We start from the raw sequence: 22476 nt of genomic DNA on the forward strand, positions 1-22476 counted from the left end.
TACATTTGTCTTTCAAAATACAACTGACATATAAGGATTGTTATGGTACAATGTGGATAAGTTTATCGGTTTCCAAGAGCAAAATTGGTAGCGCGTCATCCCTACAATGGCTTCCATTTTAACAATTGTGGAAATCAATGGGCGTAATGGGGTGATAGTTTTCACGAAGTAGAATCATGACTGGTATAATCTGTTATAAACAGCACAGACATTAAAAAAACCCAGTTCAAACGATAAGAACTGCTTGTTTGGTGATACCCGTCACGTAAATTAAGACAAGTGATTTTTTGTGTGATCATTCGCATTCGAAAGTATTGAAATTGAGAAATGAGACGGGAGTGTGGCTACTTCATGTAAATTACAAGTATATGAGGGTATTTAGGCGGGAAGGGTACTTCATTTCTGTAGATTTTTTTTTAAATGTTTTAAATATTTTTATTCTAAGGCCATTATTCTGTACTCTATACTTTCGCACCAATTGTCTGTTATCATGTGTGATTCGAATATTCTAAAATGGTTATCAAAACAAAAAGAGATGAGGCTACAAGGCAGCACTCGCATCCACATAAAAGGAAAGGGATTGATATCAGTAAGTTGCAAAACTTGTTTCCCAATCCACTATAAAAAAAAACATGTTTAAACTAAAGATGTGATGTGTGTGTGTTTCAATTAAGAACATGGACGCTCAATAACTTCCTTCTTTAGCAGAGGTCATCTTGTTATAACCTTTATTCAAATAAAACTAAAAGATTTTTTTTGTTTTTCTCAATATTTGTCATTGAAATAAATACTACTGAAACATTATTTGTTTTCTAAGATGTATAACATAGTCTTAGAAAACAAACTTTTGACTGCTTTTGATTTCGTCATTTATACGTATTATGTATGTTTATTTTGCTCACTTTGTTGTAAATATAATGTTTAATATACATTGAAGTATGCAGTTCAAAATTAAAATGCAAATTACAACCAACTCGATACACTAAAAATGTATACAATTTCACTGAAAAGGTAATTCGATAATTTGCAACGGATGAACATGTCCGAAAATTAGATTTTCAAATTTTCGTACAGTCGTCCTAGTGCCTGATTTGAAACATCATCCGTACCATCACATTCAGCTCCATGACAAAAAACTCTGTACTCGTGCACATCAATTGTGCTTTGCATCATTGTGCAATAAGGATTTAAATAATCTTCTTCTTCTATCAGTTGTTCAGTTCTACCTGATGCCACCACAGGAAAAGTAGCAGCTGACACGTTTGAAATCTCACGAAAAGAACTACTCAATTCATTTGTATTTTCAGTTTCAGTATCGTCAAGTCGAATCTGTTCTTCGTTGATAGTATGATACGCATTTTCTGTTTCTATCATTTCCATACCTTCTTCTGTAATGTTGTTTCCGTCAGTTGCGAACGATACTCTTGCTATTTTTTTGTAGTAACGATGAATGCAAATATTACATATGACAGATGTCATCAGCAATACTAATGATATTGCTAATGTTCCGAAACTTAGGACACTTTTCATTTCCAGAAATCCTGAAATATAAGCAAACCTATCATTTATATAATTCAGTTTTTATAACATGGTTCTCTATATTTAAAAAAAATACTGGTAATATAATTTTGTATGTGTCTAGCTATCGTTAATTGTGAAATAATCGAAGTAAGCGTTGTAATGCTAAATAATAGGACAAATGGTAGCCAGGAATATCCCATAGTTAAAACCTTTTATCGATATAAAGTATTGACCTCATTTATCAGAAAATTTTAAATACGTGGTCAGAATTTATTCAAAATGTCGAAATACCTCCATATAAAAGTGCTATTTTAAATATGAAGATATTTGGAAACTCTTCTATTCGTTTCAAAAATAAACCATTGTTCTACTCTTCTTTTTTAAAAAGCGGTATCACAACTATCCAGGACATTTGGAATTTAGAAACTACGGATTTCATTAGCTGTAATGAAATTTATAGGAAGCTGATTGATCGGAGAAATTGTATTTCCGAATTTTCAAAAATTAAACAGGCAATTCCAAAAGATTTCGTGCAAATTTTGAAATCTTGCGGAAACCAGAATTTGCATTATGAAAGTAGATTAAACATATCAGATGATCTTGAGATCATTAACTTAAACAACCAAAAAATCAAACCAGCGAAGTTAAAACTCAATTATATTCGTACGGTTTTAAATAAAAATGTATCTCCAAAATGTCAAATTAAGTGGGAGGAAATATTTGGAACAAATATACCTTGGGAAAATATGTGGTCGGAATTAAAATATTTGAAAATTGAAAATAAAGTAAACACAAGTAATTTTGGGGCCCTTTATAGCTTGTTGCTCGGTGTGAGCCAAGGCTCCGTGTTGAAGGCCGTACTTTAACTTATAATAGTTTAATTTTTAAATTGTTATTTGGATGGAGAGTTGTCTCATTGGCACTCACACCACATCTTCCTATATCTATAAAAGAATTCCAATGGAAATCCATGCACAATATTTTATATACTGAAGAAAGATTAAAAAAAATGAAGTTATCAAATGGAAAATGCCACATTTGTCAAAATGACAATAATATAGAAACCCTGCAACATTTATTTTTCAGTTGTAGTACATCACAGTTAATTTAAAAAAAACTCCAAGAATTACTTATCAAATCAAACATAGGAATAAATAATTCTTTTGGTGAAAAGGAGGTTCAATTGGGCAAACATACGGGAGAACCAAAAGAGGATAATTTTTTAAACATAATTATCATATATTTTAAATATGGAAAATTAGGAATTCAATAAAATTTAACAAACGCCTAAAACACCACAAGATATTTATAAAATTTGGAAACACAACTTGAAATATAATCTAAAATTTGTTCTTCTTTTAAAAGGCGTTGATATCATTGATAAGACAAAATTGGAGTCTGTATTAATGAAAATTTAGACATTTTATATAGTATAATATAGCTTCAAAGTACATTTTTTATGGTTTACAGCATTAGAATAATGATTGTATATAAGATAATATGACAAAAAAGTATTAGCCTAGCATGGTTATTTTTGTAAATGCACATATTTTATGGAGGTATCTTATACTTATTTACTTACTATTTTGAAATTAAAGTATAGATCTGTTAGATGCTTCTAACATTATATGGATATAATTTTTTTTACACCAAATGTAAATCCAAGGTTAAAAGTGGACTACTTTTTTATTGCCTTCTATTTCCCCTGGATAGATGGTTTCACTTTTTAAACAGGGACCATTAGTCTGATCCTGGACGACTAAGGAATTGTAAACAGGAAATATTTAGGAATAAAACGTTTATATGTCTTATAAAAAACAAAACAAAACAAAACAAAAAAAAAAAAAATAAATAAAAATAAAAAACAGTCATTTATAAATATATGACATATGCTAGATAACCGTCACTATGCAATTTGTCTTATCAAACCTATTCTTAAATATTCAAATTGATAAATACAGTTATTTTTACTCATTTTAGCAGATGGTCTGCAAAAGGATAAATGAAATTCGAACGGTCATTTAGGTCAATATTCTTTCATATATTAGGATTTTCTATCGAGTTCAAAGTAAAATAATTAGAAACCCGATTATGATTAGTGTTAAGCAAACCAAATCTAATTAAAATATTGATCTGTGATTTAGCTTTGTCTTTGACTATGTAAGCCAATTACGATAGATCGGAATTTTATGTATACTATAAGCACACCTACAACCTATATAACAAAAACAAAATTCAAGTTCAATTTGATTAATTAAATAAAACAAAATTGCATTTTTTTTTGTCAACAACAATACCCATCTCCCTGTAAAAAAAACAGTAGTATTGCCCCTACAAATTAACGCACAAGTATTGATATTGACGTCTTCCTTAAAGGCATACGATACAGTTTTGAACCTGTATTTACAAGTTGATGAAAATTTGCATATAGGCTATTTTTTACCTGATTAAATCAAATATGTTATAAAAAATGTGCTACTTTTTGAGTAAAATGAGGTCGAAATTTTGTATATTTGCTCAAAATTCATATTTGTGTACGTATTTTCTTTTTCGAAAGAAAGACATAACTTTTTGGTTTTAAAAGATAAACACAAATTGTTTTTTGTTACATAATCGGAAATTTCTGTATTTTGTAATTATCATTAAATTTATGCAATTTTTATTCAGAAATAACTCATATTTATCAAATGTTCATGAATAGAGGAAAAAACGTCATTTTTTTGCTGCATGTTTATCAATATTAAAAAAATGCGCTATTTACAGTTTTATAAAATTTGGGTCACATAATCTCCTTGCAAAATGAAACAAATTGCCGTTTTAAAAAATAGGGGTCCATGAACTCGTTTTCAAATTAAATCAATTTGAATGATAAGAATCAGTCGCGAAATGCATCTTTTCTCGATATGTCATAGTTTGACGTCGCGAAAAAAATGTTCTTTCGATATTTTCGAATAATCACACAAGATAAAGTGTTACTAATAAAACTAAAATTAAGTAAAAGTACTAGAAATCTCAACTTAATATTTTGAACTAAATTTCGAATTTTCAGCATGTTCTCAACAAGTTTAATTTACAAAATATGTTATTTTTGTTCTGCCATTTCTGCTGTTTTGAACAGAATCTATAAGTAATCGGATGTCAAGACATCAACACAGTTTAAAAAATTTGTAAAAATAAAAATTGTTAATACTTATATATAAAAAAAAAAAAAAAAAAAGTATTGACCTCTCTCCAAAGATAAGCATTATTTGGTCGGTACTTTGAAAAGAATTTAATTAAGAAATAATTCATGGGGATTGAATATACCATGATTTTATCACGGATTAGCCCTTTCTTACAAATATTTTACCCTGATCGAAGACGAAGAGTAAAATATCGGCATAAAGGGACAACCCGTGGTAAAATCACGAAATATTGAAGCCCCAATGAATTATTGCGATTGTAATAGGACACACACAACATTTTGTTTTTGGATCAAGGCGCTCTAGGTGGATGCATTATTTTCCGTTGTAATAAATAAGCACATGTTTAACACCGCCGCCTTTTTGCGCCTGTCTCAAGTCAGGAGCCTTCACCTTTTAAGTCTTGTATTATTTTTATTTTCTTGTGTACACTGATAGTTATCAAAGGTAGTAATTATACTTGTTAAGGGGCCAGCTGAAGGACACCTCCGGGTGCGGGAATTTCTCACTGCATTGAAGACCTGTTTGTGAGCTTCTGATGTGGTCTGTTCTATGGTCGGGTTGTTGTCTCTTTGACACATTCCCTATTTCCATTCTCAATTTTACACTATTAAATTGGCGAAAAAGAAAGGAGCAAACTAAATTGCTGAATTGTTGATATGCTTAAACTATTTACAGTACTGACTGTATATAGATATTTTGGGATGAAATTAAATGATTGTTTACTTATATGTCTTATATGTGTGGAAAATTTCTTAAACCATATTTAAGCATCGTTTGTTTTCGTTTCCTGGTTTTGATGATTTTCACAAGCGTGTATTTTCTTGTAAAATGCTTATTTTCTAACGTCATCGTTCTATGACGTCCTGTACCTCATTCGACAAAAACGATTTGACGTGGGAGTAATATCGGAACAGCTCTGGAAATATATACATATTTTACCACGGGTGTGTACTCAATGCGTTTAAAGGGCGTTCTGTAAGAATGCTCAATAAACAGTTTTTTTCACGTCCACATTTGACTTATATTTTTAAAATGTCATACGTCAAAATCACGTATATTTGAAGTGACATTGTTTCCCAAATTGTACTTACAAATAAAATAACAAGATATGTGGATTTCAAATAGCAAAAATATTCACATGCATGAAAATTCACTGTTATTTGAATTTAAAGAAAAGATAAACAAAACTTTTAATTTTTCGAAAAACTAATGATTTTCTTATTCCAGGCATAACCTTAACCGTAATTGGCATAACGTTTTTGAATTGTAATTCTCAATGCTCTTCAACTTTGTACTTGTTTGGCTTTACAGATATTTTGATACGAGCGTCACTGATGAGTCTTATAACGATGAAGAAACGCGCGTCTGGCTTACTAAACTGTAATCTTGGTACCTTTGATAACTATTAACAACACTGTAAGAAAAACATAAACCACAGATATTTTGTGCACCTGTTTCATAATAATATAATAAAAGAAACTACTTTTAAATTATTCTTTAAAATATAAGATAACATTTACCATGTGTACATACTGACTGTCTGACAACCAAGACTTCATTCTTTGTCAGAAACTTTTGATTGTTATTCATACGACAGGTGTAGTTTCCGTTGTCACCTTGTGTTACTTTTTGTAACATGATGGATGAAGAATTAGATACAACGACACCGTGCTTCGTCCATGAAAAGTTATTTGTTGTCTTTTTGCTAATACTTTGGCAAATAAATATAACACTCTGGCCTTCAAGGACGTTGACTGTTGGATATGTCTGAATAGTTATGTCTGGTTTGGCAAAATAGATAATAACAATAGTAATTATAAAGAAAAGTAAAACGGAATTTAATAAATAAAAAAAATATAACAGTGAAAATCTTTAGTAATCGCTGCATATACAAAAAAGATTATTATGATAAAGAGGATAGTTTTGGTAAACATGAATAACTATTGAATTATAAGTTAGACAAAGAGGTCCATTAGTGATATTTATCATCATAAAGTCATCTTTTGTCTCATATTCAACTGTTTGTAGGCAGATGAGATAAATATGTGATAATTTTTTGGTCCAAACTATATTATATCATGATGCGGATTGGTTAGGATTTTTCGGAGAAATTTTGCTCGAATCGCTGTAGATGTCAACTTAGTACTACCTGTGACTTTATCTTATTAATTGTAAAGTTAAAAATTATGTCCACCATGATGGCCCTATATAGATATAGGAGGATGTGGTGTGAGTGCCAATGAGACAACTCTCCATCCAAATAACAATTTAAAAAGTAAACCATTATAGGTTAAAGTACGGCCTTCAACACGGAGCCTTGGCTCACACCGAACAACAAGCTATAAAGGGCCCAAAAATTACTAGTGTAAAACCATTCAAACGGGAAAACCAACGGTCTAATCTATATAAACAAAACGAGAAACGAGAAACACGTATATATTACATAAACAAACGACAACTACTGTACATCAGATTCCCTACTTAGGACAGGTGCAAACATTTGCAGCGGGATTAAACGTTTTAATGGATCCAAACCTTCTCCCTTTTTCTGAAACAATAGCATAACATCACAACATAGAAAAACATACGATGTCCACTATATGTCCACCATTATACCTACGGTTACTTAATTAATACACAATCTATTAATCACATACTAGTCAAGGATAAAGGGAAATCATGACTGCATTGAAGTGTTAAAATTATATAAATATAGATTATTACATTGATACCAGTAGATTATCGGATTTATCCAATCGAGATAGTTAAATTATCAATTTTAAAGTCCGAGCCGCCTCGGCGAGGACTTTACAATTGATAATTTAACTATCAAGATTGGATAAATCCGATAATCCACGAGTAACTATGTAAGAATCTGTTTCTCTAATGATTAAAAAGATATTTTCTTTTTATTGTTTACCGAAAATCACCTTCGAGTGCCTTTCACGTTGCACGAAGTTGTCAATTTCATTAACACCTGTTATCATATTTTGATTCATCCAGTTAGCTAAAAAGGTCATGACCCTTAAAATCATCCAATGATCTTTTGAGCTCACCAGCAACCACACGTTGATTAGATTTTTTTATACAATTGGTTCGGAAAGGGATAAATTTCCATAGAATTAGAGAACTATATATATATAATATAGGTAAAGTGTATCAGGTAAAATATATGCGTTTGTCAAATTTAATAACTGTGATAATGAGGGGGGGAATGAAATGAAATTAAACTATAGCTCAATAACAGTTTTTTAAAGAAAAAAAGTCTCATGACTTTGTTTTAATGTTATACCTATTAAATGACTAAATCAATCTTAGTACTTTTTTACATGTTTTTGAGGCATGTGAAGAATAAATGCAAATTATAGACTAATTAACTGGGTGTGAGGGTAATAACAAGTTTGTTTTCCCTGAGATACCAACGAGGCAAAGCCGAGAGCAATAGTTGGTATGCGAAGGGACAACAAACTTGCTATTACCCGCACAACCAGTCATTAGGTGTGTTATTATACTGAACAACGCAGTCATTTAGTGTTGATATAAACCAAATTAACTAATTTTCTAAAAGTGTACATATATCATCTGAAAGAAAAAAAAATGTCACATACGTTGACATACACAAGATGAACTAAAATATGTTATTATATTTCTTCTTGTATTTGTAAATATTTTATTAAACATTGTTTAACAAATGTTTAAAATAATAGGCATGACTCCTTTCTAAATAAAGAATTTAGGCAGTTCGTTATTTCTCTATTGAATAAAAATATTCAAAATAGTCATTACAGCATAAGTTATATATGTATTGTTATATAAACACATAATTACTCTGTGACATCATAAATAAAAATAAAACATTATAATGCAAAGAAATAACAATGCTATAAGAAATCAAAACACATATACAATTCAGTTCTAATGAATATTTTATAAAGGAGTCAACATTTTAAATATGTTCCATGTTGTAGCGGTTAAGCATTTCTTTTGCTTCTGATTTGATCAATAGACCATGAACATATAACTATCTATCGAAAGTGTTCTTAATTTTTTCGGGAGACAAATTTTCGCTTTAATGACAGAAATTAGCCATACTGAAGATAACATGTTTGATAAGTTTACATCTGAAATATAATTAGATAATGAACACGAACAATTGAATACAATGTACATCATGCATGTACAATATTTATTTTTTACTTAAAAACAGATAATTATTTCAAAGATTCTTTCTTTTGTGTTCAAAATGAAATTTTAAACCCTAACTTATCAATTTATGTGCCCCTGTTATGGCGGCACAGACGCAGTTTATTAACTAACGAAAAAAAGGAACATGTCCACTGGGAAACTAGTAATTTGTCGAGAAAAAACAATGCAAACAGATTACAACTTAAAAAATACTTCTGGTTTAATTCAGAATGTTGTGTTAATAACAATAATTATAAAAGGTTACATAATCAACGTTATATCTGAAAACATCACTCAATAATATGGCGACTTTAGGACCTATTGCCTATCTTAAGTCTGTTGTCATGGGTATTGATTCAAGGCAACACTCTTTAAATCAAGGCTAGACTCTGCTGAACAAAACTGAACGCATCTTATTACCGAGGTTAGGTTAGATGTTGTGCAAGTAAAATCAGATCCAAGTTCTACACAAACTGAGGTTAAAAACCTTAGACTAGATCATAACAAGCTAGAGAGAGGTATAGGACACATAAAGTTACAACCCAGTACTCTAGAAAAAAAATGAATGTCTGAAAAAAAGCCTTGACGACAAACCTTATGCATTGACAGAAAATACATTTTTCTAGAGAAATATGAGCGTAAATATAATATTCTGCTTTACAGTATAGAACAAAAACAAGATGAGAACATATGGCATGTAAAAGAAATTGTCTTTGTGATGGATTTGGGGATAGAAAAGTTTAAAGCAGCTAATAGTTTCCCCCTCATATTTCTACATGATTCCATCAAACGTCCTAGTCGTTGGCCAAATGGGATGCTATAACTGTGAGATGTGTGCATTACTCAGACAAACAAGTCATAATGCAAAATGCATACAAGTTACAGTTGCAAAGAAAAAAAATCATAATAGTAGACGATTTACCCGTCAAAATGAAAGAAGCACGATTTGATCTGGCAAAAGTTGCATATAAAAAAAAAAGTGTTGAGAAAAACAAAACAGAATAAAAGTAAGAGGCACAGTCATAGTCCTAGTCCTAGAAACATGACTGAACTCAAAGGATGTGCGATTTGTACTAATTGAACAACAACGCAACAACACATCATAAGTTAAAGGAACATAAAGTGTTTAACATGTAGTGGTTGGGCTCTCAAAGGATTATATTCTTTATACTGAATTGTTGATATATCAAACTTTAAATCACAATCTATAATGAATACCTTTCTTTACCTAGTATTTTTAACATCAGCATCTGCACCTTCGTATCAAAATAGTACTGTATGTACCAACCGTGTCCCTCCATATATATTCTAAAATATACTGTTTATAAGTTCTTTACGGATTTTTGAAACACTTTTCATTGCTCTTAACAAACTTTAAGCTTCTTTATGATGTTTGTTTAGCTTCAACTTTAACTGGCAGTGCTTTTTCAGTACATTACAAGTGCTACTACTTATCAAGTGTTTAACCTACATGTATACATGTACTGTATATATATTTATAGTCTGGTCAAGATCAAACTTTATACTGCTTTGTAGAGAAATGTTTCTTCTTTGACATGAATGTCGAATCCTTAATTGCAATATAGCATAAACATGACAAAAGCTTACATAAAGATTTGTACAAGATTTTATAATCCTGGTACTATTGTAATATTAAGTAGAACCAGTAAATTAAAAAATACGAACTAAGCAAACCTAACTACAATGTATTTGGGTATATATTTGGATGAGTAATTAGAAGATAATCTTTAAAAAAAAGTATATATTTTAATGACTAAACTAACTGTCATATCAATCAATGACTCTCAAGAATCATTCTATTGATTTATGATGTAAGGGCTATAATGACATCTAGTTTTAAAGATACAGATCTCACAAATAGAGCACTTAATTTTTCTACTTAAGAAAATAATAAAATAAAATAGCAGTGGATATGTTACTTTTTTTAACAACATAATTTGTTTTTAATTTCCTTGCTTTATCTTTTTTTTTATTATATATGATCTGATTTTTTACTTCTTTCTATTTTTACATTTTACAAAGTATTTGTCCTTTTCCTTTATTTCGTGTTATTGGCACAGTACTTTATATTATATTTTGCAGCATTGTTTGTGTTTTCTGGTTACAATTTGAATTCTGCACAAACATGGCAGGTGAGATCATACATCTTAAGAATACTTTGGCATTTACACACTTTGAAATACGCATCTGTATGGTTCATTTAGTTTTGTATGCATTTAACAAAAATACATACTTTGTTGTTTTTTCTATAGTTTTCTATGTTGTGTCATGTGTACTATTGTTTTTCTGTTTGTCTTTTTCATTTTTAGCCATGGCGTTGTCAGTTTGTGTGAGATTTATGAGTTTGACTGTACCTTTGGTATCTTTCGTCCCTCTTTTATAAAGTTGAAACATCTATACAAAAATGAGTAATAATTCTATCAAAATTGTCGCTACATATTGCTTACAAGATACACATTTGTTAAAAAAAAAAAATGATGAAGTATCAATAAAAAATATATGGGGAGGAGAGTGCATTTTTTAATTCATTTGCAATGAATCATAGAGAGGTAGCTGCTTTATTGACAACAAACTTTGAGTATAAAATACATAAAGTAAATAAAGACGATTAAGGTATTTTTTTAGGAATTGATATGAAAATCAAAGGTAAGAGAATGACATTTTATAAAAAAAAAAAGAAGATGTGGTATGATTGCCAATAAGACAACTATCCATAAAAGACCAAAATGACACAAACATTAACAACTATAGGTCACCGTACGGCCTTCAACAATGAGCAAAGACCATAACGCATAGGCAGCTATAAAAGGCCACGATAAGACAATGTAAAACAATTCAAGCGAGAAAACTAACGGCCTTATTTATGTAAAATAAAATGAACGAAAAACAAATATGTAACACATAAACAAGCGACAACCACTGAATTACAGGCTCCTGAATTGGGACAGGCACACACAAATAATGTGGAGGGGTTTCACATGTTAGCGGGATTCCAACCCTCCCCTAACCCGAGACAGTGGTATAACAGTACAACATAAGAACGAACTATAAAAATCAGTTGAAAAAGGCTTAACTCATCAGATAGACGAAAAATACAAATGGACGTGGCCGGGTACTTATACCCCCGACACAAAAAGACACAATGAACAGATCTGAGAGTACTCGCAGTTATCTGACAGCTAGTTCAAAGCCATTAACAACTAATAAAAAAATCATGTCTCTAAGACTTTAACCTTTTAGAATAAGTTTATTTAAAGGAGCAACAAGTTTACATGAATCATTTATAAATTTCCGGGCACGGTTTACAACATTTCCGTAAATACGAGGATATGCTATCCTGTTTGAAATACGTTTTCTACAGGTACAACCAAACTTCAAAACCAAATCTTTATATTTATGGAAAAATTTAGTAAAGGTTTTAAGTAATTTATGGTAACGATATCCCTGGTTTAATAATTTCCCAGTAATACATCGGTTGCGTTCGTTAAAATCAAAAACGTCACAACCGACACGGGCATAGCGAACAAGCTGTGAAATTTTTAACACCGTAAGATGGTACCAAAGGAACATCACTATCTAAAAAATTTAAACCTTTTATGGTCCTAACAAAGATACACCGGATTTTTTATATAAAACTAAGTGAAGTGATAGAGACTTTAAACAGTCATTCAGTTGTTATAACTGGAGACTATAATTTAATACAAAACCAAAGTTTGTATACATATAATTATCAAAATATTAATAATCCAAAACCTAAAGAGAAAGTTCTAGACCTCATAGATTTTTATAAATTAACAGACTCCTTTAGGAAAACTAGTCACGATTTGAAACAATTCCAATGGTAAAAAGCTTATCTCATAAAACATGCAAGATTAGACTTCGTTTTAGTATCCAAAGACCTTAATCAAAGTGTAGTTCATGTACAAATTCACAACAGCTATAGTTCAGATCACTTCCAATAGTTTCAAATCTGGAGATGAATAATTTCATCATTGGGAAAGGATTATGAATATTAAATAACTCACGTTTTCATGATATTGAATATATTCCAAAACTATGAAAGACACTATACTAAAAGTAAAAGACCATTATATGCATCACTTGAATATAAAAGAGACACTTTAGAACAAATAAAAAAGATGAAAATCAAACATTTTATAAATAAAACCATCGCCAAATAAGTTTACGAAAAAAAGAGACAATTTGTAAACAAGACAAAGTATTAAAAGAGGCCAAAAATAATTATAAAAACTATCTACTAAAACAGAACGCTAGGTTAAAGTAAATCGCAAAAGCGACATTCCTGATACTGATATTGAAAACTTAAATAATGCTTTTAAAGAATCTTTAGAGAGGGAGATAAATTATAATGAACTGACAATAGCTTTGCGTAGAATGAAAAATGAGAATAGTCCAGCCAGGTCCAGATGGCTTTTAAGATGAATTTTTAAATTCATTTGGACAAATGTAGGAATTTTTTTTCTTCAGATTTTTAATTTATGGTCACATAAGGGGGAATTGTCAATTAATCAAAAGCAGGGTACTATTACTTGTTCACCAAAAGGTGATAGACCTAGACAGTTCGTAAAATTTGTCGACCAACAAGTCCTTTGAATACAACATATAAACTAGTATTAAGTTGTATAGCAGAGCGGATTAAATCTGTTCTATCCATTATTATTAACAATGATCAGAAAGGTTTAATTCCTGGAAGATATATTGAAGAAAACGCTGGTCTCATATATGATATTCTATTCTATACAGAGGTAATTGATATGCTAGGGATTTACCTTCTCGTAGATTTTGACAACGCTTTTCCATCCGTATCATGGGAATTTATAAATGAAGTATGATCCTTTTTTTAAATTTTGTACCCTTTAAAAACATTGGATAAAGACCTTTTACACAAATATAAGCCCATCAGTGTCCCAAATATGTTTTCTGTCAGATGCATGAAATAGAATTGTTGCACTATGGCCAAAGAATTAAGAAAATCGAAAATGTCATAAACATTTTGTCTAAACAATCAAGCACATGGCAAAATCAAATAACAAAACGCAACTAACAAGGATAAGATGGTTGCTGAAAAACAACCGAAAAATAAATAAGCTAAAAATTAATATTGAAAAACTAGTTTTATATTTTAAATTATATCCATGGAACAATTCTTATGAAACACAAGACCAATAATTCCAAATGATCTAAGTTTTTTTTTTTTATCAAAACAAGGGTTGAAAGATATGCATTATGTTTTATTGGAAAAAAGCGGTACTAAACTTATATGTGAAGAAAAATGGTTCTTTTCACCGAAAAACACATTTGAATGGAAAACTGTGCATAATATATAGATATAGGAAGATGTGGTTAGAGTGCCAATTAGACAACTCTCAATATATGTCTTTTTACTTCACAAAAAGCTCACAACTCCAAAAATATTGAACACATGTTTTTGACATGCTATAAAATAGCAGATCTGTGAATAAGCCTTGGTGGCTATATTTATAACCAAACACAAATAATTATTCCATTAAACGTTGATATAACTTTATTTTGCAATATAGGAAAAACCGAAAATAGAAAAATGAAAAATCTAATAATACTATTATCAAATTTATTTATCTATAAAACAAAACTGTGTGAACATCAAGTATGTTAGATGATTATCTGTAGGTAACCTTTATTAACTTGAAGTCCGCTCCCTTTTTTTTTAGTGCAATCATCTCATATACATATTGGCTAAAAATGTCACGAAAAGGTATTTCGAAATAATCAATGTATAACTAGGGTAATGGTTATCCCTTCGTCGTGATGAAGTACGAGCGTTAGCGAGTACTTATCATGATGAAAGGGAGTATCTTTCTCTTACAAACTTAGAATATTGTAAAGTGTTCAAAGCTCAAATGATCTCTTGGTTGCTTTTATTCAAAAATGTGTTTTATTGTTAGTGCAATGTTTTTTATAAGGATGACTTTCCTTTTAAGCATTTCATTTATGTGATGGTCGTGGTAGTGTCCGGACTTTTTTTAAATTTTGGTACTTTTAATAAATTGTGTTTCGGACACAACGTTACATATGATGAACAGATTTGAGTTCAAATACATTTCCTGATTGAGAGTGACTATTAAATTATGTTTTACCGAGGAATTATTATCTAATTTAAAAATTCAAAATCAGTTACAACTAGTTTCGGTTCCACAGCCAACTTTATTCCAGATCTGTCCATCAAATACTACTTAAATAACTTAAATTGAAATGTTCAAAGAAAATACTTTTCATAAGACATTCAAAAGTAAATAAAAGTTCACGTATGCACCGGTAAATTGGAAATGACAGTAATCTTGATAAACGTAAAAGATGTAGAAGTTGTTTTATTTTATCCTAAAAAGTTTATTCTCTTTAACATAGCTTTACTTTTGCTATTTTTATTGGGGGGAATGGGGCAGTATTTGAAAGTTCTAAACATTCATAAATATATATAAAAAAAAAACAGTATCAATCAAGAATTTTTTAAATATTATTTAGATTTTGTGTTTTTAGTTCGTTTCAAGATTCAATTTTCAATCAATAATCCTAATAAATTTGTTTCGGGCAGTTTTAATAGAACTTTGTTGTTATGAACTGTAAAATAGCCTTAACAAAATGATAATCCTTATTATACTGGCTTCACACACCAGTGTATAGCTCCGACGTACGCCGGGCATGTTAAAAGATTATGTACGCTGCCAATACGCTAATATTTGATGCATTCAACCTGTAGATCATAAATTATCTGTATCGTGTGCATAACGAGCTTTAAGCGTGTATTGCACCTTAAAGCGAATATTGGTGGTACGAGAAGAATAGCTAAGCGATTTTCGGGCTTTCAAGTAACGTATTTTTGCATAGGCCCGGCGTTTATCTAACGTAAATGGAATGCACGCTAAGAAGAAAACAAATCTCTTGAACGTATTTGAGACGCGTCCCGATCGTATCTGGGACGATATTAGTAATCCGTGCTTTTTGGAGTGTTTGTGCCGTTTTATAATGGGGTGTTTGTTACTAACACAAAAACACTCGCATACGTTTTTGTTAAAGTCGAATGATTTTGAAGCGTATATAATGTGCCCTCAACATTTCTCAAACTATCTGTATCATTTTCAACGCTCTTGAAGCGTATATATGACGTGCGTGTAGTGCACAAGTATACGCTAGACAAACACTTGAGCTGGATATAATTCTTTATGCTGTATAAACATTTCCTGGAGTTATAGCGCTTACCAAGCGTATATTTTGCATGTCGAGGTACTTTAAACTGATGCAACGCGGGTTTAACGATTGCTTAACGTATACCGACTTTGTCAATTGTCTCTGTACGTCTGGTACACGCCAGTCTGTAGGTCAATGTATGAAACCGGCATAAGAAAATCATTTACCATTATTCTTTAAAATTAGGAAACACAAAATTCTGTACTTTTCATTGGTCGAGAGCAATTTGCTATATTCTAAGGTTATATATAAACATGCATGCTAGGAAATAATGGCTTCAATAAATATACCTTCAAGCAGTATTTGTACTTCACATAAACAGCTACCAAACTCATTAGTTATATTAACTGTATAATTGCCTATGTCTTCCTCCCTAAATTCTGGAACGTTAACTGTAATTTCATAACTAATGATCATAACGGTTACTTGAAAAATTTCTAAAATTAATGTTTTTTTAAAAACTGTAAAGCTGTTTTCCAGTTTGATATTCTCATTTTTTCTCAAAACTATAGATAAATATTGTGGCTTGCTGTAGAAATGCGCAATAATGGTGATATTATCTCCTAGAATGTAATGCTGTCTTTTGATGTCATTTATACACAATGGTCGATCTGAAAATTTCAATAAGAAATACCTTTGACTGTTGTCTTGCCATTTTAGTCCCTATGTCATTTATTTATGTTAGATATATCTGAATTACATTTGTCTAGAAGGATATCTTTGAGAATAGCCAAAAGTAAACATAACTACAAATTTGAATTTTGAAAAATACATTTCTTTTCAATCATTTTTTAAACAAAACATTGTAAATTATAATGATGATTAAGTATCGGACTTGCAATGCATTATAAATAAGTTATTGAGCATGATTGATTTTGATGGTCTCTTTATTTTAACAGAATTCATAACAAGTAAAGAATAATATATTGCCGTTTTCAATTGCATAATATGTATATCTTACAGGTCATACCAAATCTTATAAATACATCTGATAGATGAAAGATTCGATATGCATCTCTTTTTCTGATGTCTACATTGACACCTTTATGTTTTTATTTAATCTAGAAAGATCAAAGGACAATGAAACAACTATCACATATGGTACATAAATATTGAAAGAGTTAATAAATTGCGTTCTTCGTGGATACAACTGCCTAGCCTATACAATATCCAAAGCAAAACCTAGAAATTGTGCAGTAAGAAAAGTATTACGATATAGCTAATTACTAGTAACATGGTTTAATACAAACATTTTAGTGCAATTAAAACAACAACAAAAGATACAGTCTTTTTAAATTCTGACAGTTAGGGAAAAAATAATCAAGCTGCATCCATGTATGAACATTTTAGCTTTGGGAGAAAGAAAGTGTACTGATTTTGCTTATCTGTTACTAGTATATCTTTCAAATTTTACTTTTTTAGTAAGTCTTCGTTTATTTTGTGTATTTTGATGTTTCATTCTACATGTAATGACTTAATGCATATTGCTGAAATGCCTATACCAGAAATACCTTGTATATTTTCTATCTTTAAAGATGTAGTTCTACTTATCATCTGCCTCCTACCATAAAGGAAAAGTTGCGCAGTACATATGTATGTTCCTCCTATGTTATACGCTAAAATGCCAGGTTTGTGGAATTTCATGCAAGACATCAGTTGACTGTCGTTATCAAGATGCGGAGGTTTGTCTTGTTGTTTTTCTGAGTCATTTATATTAAAATTGTAAATAAACCGAACGTGTTCATCAAATAATGTGCGCTGTTCCCATAAGTAATTGGCAGTCTTTATATTATGGCCCTTCACTACACAACAAACTGTTCCATGTTGCTTCTTTATCAACGAATTGGTTACATCTAAAATGTACAATTTATAGTATTTAAGTGCTCAAACATATATCCAAAAGAGGTGCAAAAGATACAAGAGGGACAGTCAAACTCATAGATTGAAAATAAAACGATAACGCCATGGCTACAAAATAAAGAAACAAACAGACAAATAATGGTACACGAGACACAACATAGAAAACTAAAGATTTAGCAACACGAACCAAAAAGACTGAATGAATTGTCCTTGTACACGTTTGAAACAAATCCGTTTTTAAGATATTATAATATACTGTTAATTCACAAAGAACACAATACCAAGTGTAGTGTCAATACAAGACAATATAGCATTCATTTAGCAAGAATAATTCTTTGTATGCATCACACGCAAAATCATTCACTTTGCCAAACTTTGAACATTTGTATTTGTGAAACCAACAATTTAACATAATTTGAATTTCACGATTTTTGTAAATTTCCGATCCCTGTTCTTTTACTTTCAATAAGGAGACGTAATTTCAAAGGACAGTTTAAAGATTTACTCCTGATTACAGCAGAGCCATTAATTTTATATTTATCATTTTCAGTTTAAATAAAATTGAGAATAGAAATGGGGAATGTGTCAGAGAGACAACAACCCGACCAAATAAAAAAAAACAGCAGAAGGTCACCAACAGGTCTTCAATGTAGAGAGAAATTCCCGCACCCGGAGGCTCCTAGAAATTTAACTAAAATGTTCCCGTGTTTCAAACAAACATCGTTAATGTTGATAGAAGACGAAAGACTGTTACGACTGAAATTTGACAATGTCTTACTTCATTGCTTCGATTAATCAGTTTCTCAATCGTCCACATGTTTTTGTTTCCCGTATGTCACACACTTGTACCATAAATTGAAAAATATTTAGAAAATTAATCAGTCTGACTTGAATATAGTTTTGGATAATTAATGTAGCTAAAGTATATACGGAAATTTTTGTGTTAGATTAGAAATAAATTCTGAAACCAATAGGTATAACGGAAAGGAAACCCAAAGTAACAATTTCGTTTTTCGAATCTGTTCTCAATTAACCCAAAATTATTAACGATAAGAAGGAATAACAGTAGGGTCTCATATTTCGTAAGGAAGATGTAGAAGAGACACACAAAATCAGATAAGCGTTTTTATTATTATAGGCATGACAATTCATCTGTTGTCTTCCAGTGAATAAGGTTAAAGTGTGGACTTTTATTACTACACAGTTTTTTTTTATTTATATAGATATAGGAAGATGTGGTGTGAGTGCCAATGAGACAACTCTCCATCCAAATAACAATTTAAAAATTAAACCATTATAGGTTAAAGTACGGCCTTCAACACGGAGCCTTGGCTCACACCGAACAACAAGCTATAAAGGGCCCCAAAATTACTAGTGTAAAACCATTCAAACGGGAAAACCAACGGTCTATAGTTTGTAAAGAGTATTTTAAGTGAAGGTTGTACACTTTGAGCACATTCATTTTATTTCGTATTTTAATTATTAACATTTAACTTTTATTAATAAAATAAATTAAAAACAAAGTTAAAAATCCATCCTTCTCTACATTACATGTATATGTTATTCAAATCTCATACAGGGTATAAACTGTGACATTCCCGGCTTAGAGTTTATATCCCTTAGCCTTCGGCTCAGCGGATATAAGCCCTAAAGGGGATGTAAACTCTAAGCCGGGAATGTCACAGTATATACAATGATATCTGAGACCTAAATTACACATATATGACGGACTACCCCTGAATTAATGTTCAGGTATATGTTTAATATTCACAGTGCAGCATGTATATTCATAACAGATTTTTTTGGTCATTATTTTCCCTCTGTATGCCTCTGACATTCCTTAATGTTCTGTATAGCTTTTGACTACGTCACATAATAATCGGTGTTATGCTGATGTTTTTGAGGTTCCAATTGGAGAAAAAACGTCGTATATACCCTGGCAGTGTCCTAAATACATACTGACATCTCTGTGTTTTTATCCAATCACAAACCTCGACACATTTGTAATCCGTAATATAATACAATAATGGCTTGCCAAGTCAGGAATATGCCAGTAGTTTTCCGTTCGTTTAATTTGTTTGATAAAGGACTTTCTGTTTTGAATTTACTTTGGAGATCGATATTTTTGTTATTTTACTTTTTTGTACAAAATTGATTTTTACGTCTAAATTAATCGCCACTATTTCTAAAATGAAAACAAATATTTCGTGAAAACGCTGTTCACTATGAATATATAAATGCAGAATGTAATCCAATGTGATTGTAAAAATGTATTTTAAACCAGGTAAATAAGATATATTGAACATGTATCTTTAGAAAATAATTTAATGGTATCGGAAAACTATTTCAAACAATTAAAATATCAATTAAGAACATATACGCTGTTCAAATATGTATATTGGTACGCCCCGGTAATTAGAAAGGTGAAATATATTTTACTGTGGTCTCCGTGCCAAACACGCAGAAGGCCGTTGTTGTTTGTGGATTCATATTTTACAGCAGACAAGCGTATTTTGACCTTATAATATATACTGACTTCTTTAAATCTATATATCGACTTTATTTAGAGGTGTAGTTGTTCATTTTGTATTTGTTTATAATTAGTTGCAGTATAACGCGCCAAATGTAACGTTACATATTCTTGTTTATGAATAACTTGTGTATTCAGTCTCACATTGAAAAAAATACGGAACGCATGTTCTTACGGAGAGATTCTCTCGAAAAACCTCCATGCAGTTAGAAAACTCTCTTAGACTATAATTTGCTGCACCACGTAAAACTGCTTAGTGAAAATATTTTTGCTGTTGAACTGTTAACGTTTGCTCGGGTAAATGACTAACCATGCACAGAGTATGCAGAGTATTTAAATGCAGTGCACCAAGTAGGTTTGCTGCACCAAGTAAATTACTTTGTGATTGTATGCAGAGGAATGCAGTGCACCAAGTAGATTTGCTGCACCGAATACGATGAGTATTTGAATTCCGTGCAATTAGAGTAGATTTTTTTGCAACGGGCAATTGTTTTATTTAACTTTGTGCAAGTAATTCACCTTGCTGTATTACTTATTGTATATAAACTCATCATAGATACCAGGACTAAAATTTCTATATACGCCAGACGCGCGTTTCGTCTACAAAAGACTTATCAGTGACGCTCGAATCCAAAAAAGTTAAAAAGGGCTAAAAAAGTACGAAGTTGAAAACTTTGAGGACCAAAATTCCTAAAAGTGTTGCCAAATACAGCATAATGTATATTATTATTAACGTATTCTGTTTCATGATGTTTTGTTTAAATAGAAATCGTATAATTTATGAACTTTCATTATGATTTTTAGTACATTTTGTACTACTTCATTCACCGTAGGACCACATATTAAGTAACAACGGTGTATATCCTGACAAGAAAACCACGAACGTTACAATATGGTGTCGAAATTTATCTTGTTGTTGAGATATCTGGAAGAGGGCTCAACACTATTAAAATATGACATAGCGTCTATCTCAATTATAACGGATCGTTACGGAAATATTGATACAGAAAAAGAGTATGTTTTAATAGTACTGTTGATTTTAAAGATGCAAATCATGTCTTGTTACACTATCCTGTATATGCAGATATCCATAATATTATAATAAAATCAATCTTTAATATTTCCAAATATCTGCAAAAGATTTTATTTAATCATCAGCGAACATATATATTCTTTACTCATGATAGTTTACGAATTTATATCATATTTCAAAACTGTTTTATTTTCTCAAAGAGTGGCTCTTGTTGTTAGCCTGTATTATGATATGCGGTTAATTTTACATGTTACAAGTGATCAGACTTTTATAAAGACTTTGATAAAGGATTTGTTCTATCTTTTCCGCATTTAAGAAGAATAAACTGATCAGAGAAACTACTTACTTGCTAATTGTATGCTGTACGTATAATGAACATATGATCCATTTCGCAAACCATAATAACAATTGTATATAGTTTGTTCTTTCCAAGTGATATTAAATATCCTTAAAGATATTACTTGCTTTAGATGGGTCGTGTAGGAAACATCAAAACGAAAAGCCTCTATAGATAAATGCAATCCAATTGATAAAATATATTCCATGCTGTCCTTCATATATGACCATCTTGCGTTGGTTGTTTGGTCTGTAGGGCAATTGAGTGTTACGGTGTCGCCTGTATATATACTATGTAAAGCGTCTTCTCCTGGGTTTAAAAATATATGTTCTGAAATAGAAAGATAAGGTTTTTTTATATAACAAACGGAAATTGTGTTTTTATTAATTGAACTTGATAATGAATGTGTTTATAAAGAGTAATACCATTGATTTATAAATGATTCATTACTTTTCTAATTCAATGATTTTAACCAATTTGTTCAATATAAACTTTATGGTTGGATATTTTTAATGAGGGCTACGTACCCCATCGTTACATTTTTAGTTAACCCTCAAAA

General features: G+C 30.7%; 1 protein-coding gene across 1 annotated transcript; it reads right to left on the reverse strand.

Moving 5' to 3' along the window:
* Window positions 1-923: 923 nt before the first annotated feature.
* LOC134683526 (uncharacterized) lies at window positions 924-22231 on the reverse strand. The gene is made up of 5 exons (XM_063542836.1): window positions 21927-22231; window positions 17669-18010; window positions 16448-16768; window positions 6227-6487; window positions 924-1541 (listed from the first exon to the last, which is right to left on the reverse strand). Exons 1-5 carry the CDS (start codon window positions 22135-22137, stop codon window positions 1051-1053), a joined length of 1626 nt encoding a protein of 541 aa, XP_063398906.1. The 5' UTR covers window positions 22138-22231; the 3' UTR covers window positions 924-1050.
* Between the last annotated feature and the right edge of the window lie 245 nt (window positions 22232-22476).

This window comes from Mytilus trossulus, chromosome 9 (genome assembly GCF_036588685.1).
Source record: "Mytilus trossulus isolate FHL-02 chromosome 9, PNRI_Mtr1.1.1.hap1, whole genome shotgun sequence".
Taxonomy (NCBI): Eukaryota; Metazoa; Mollusca; class Bivalvia; order Mytilida; family Mytilidae; genus Mytilus; species Mytilus trossulus.

Bases quoted from the DNA above. Each gene is read 5' to 3' on its own strand.
- LOC134683526 (XM_063542836.1), bottom strand. From the start codon at position 22,137: ATGAAGGACAGCATGGAATATATTTTATCAATTGGATTGCATTTATCT. The intron at 18,011-21,926 runs GTAAGTAGTTTC...TGTACATTTTAG, and splicing joins GTACAGCATACAATTAGCAA to ATGTAACCAATTCGTTGATA. The intron at 16,769-17,668 runs GTATTTCTGGTA...TGAAATTTTCAG, and splicing joins AAAGATAGAAAATATACAAG to ATCGACCATTGTGTATAAAT.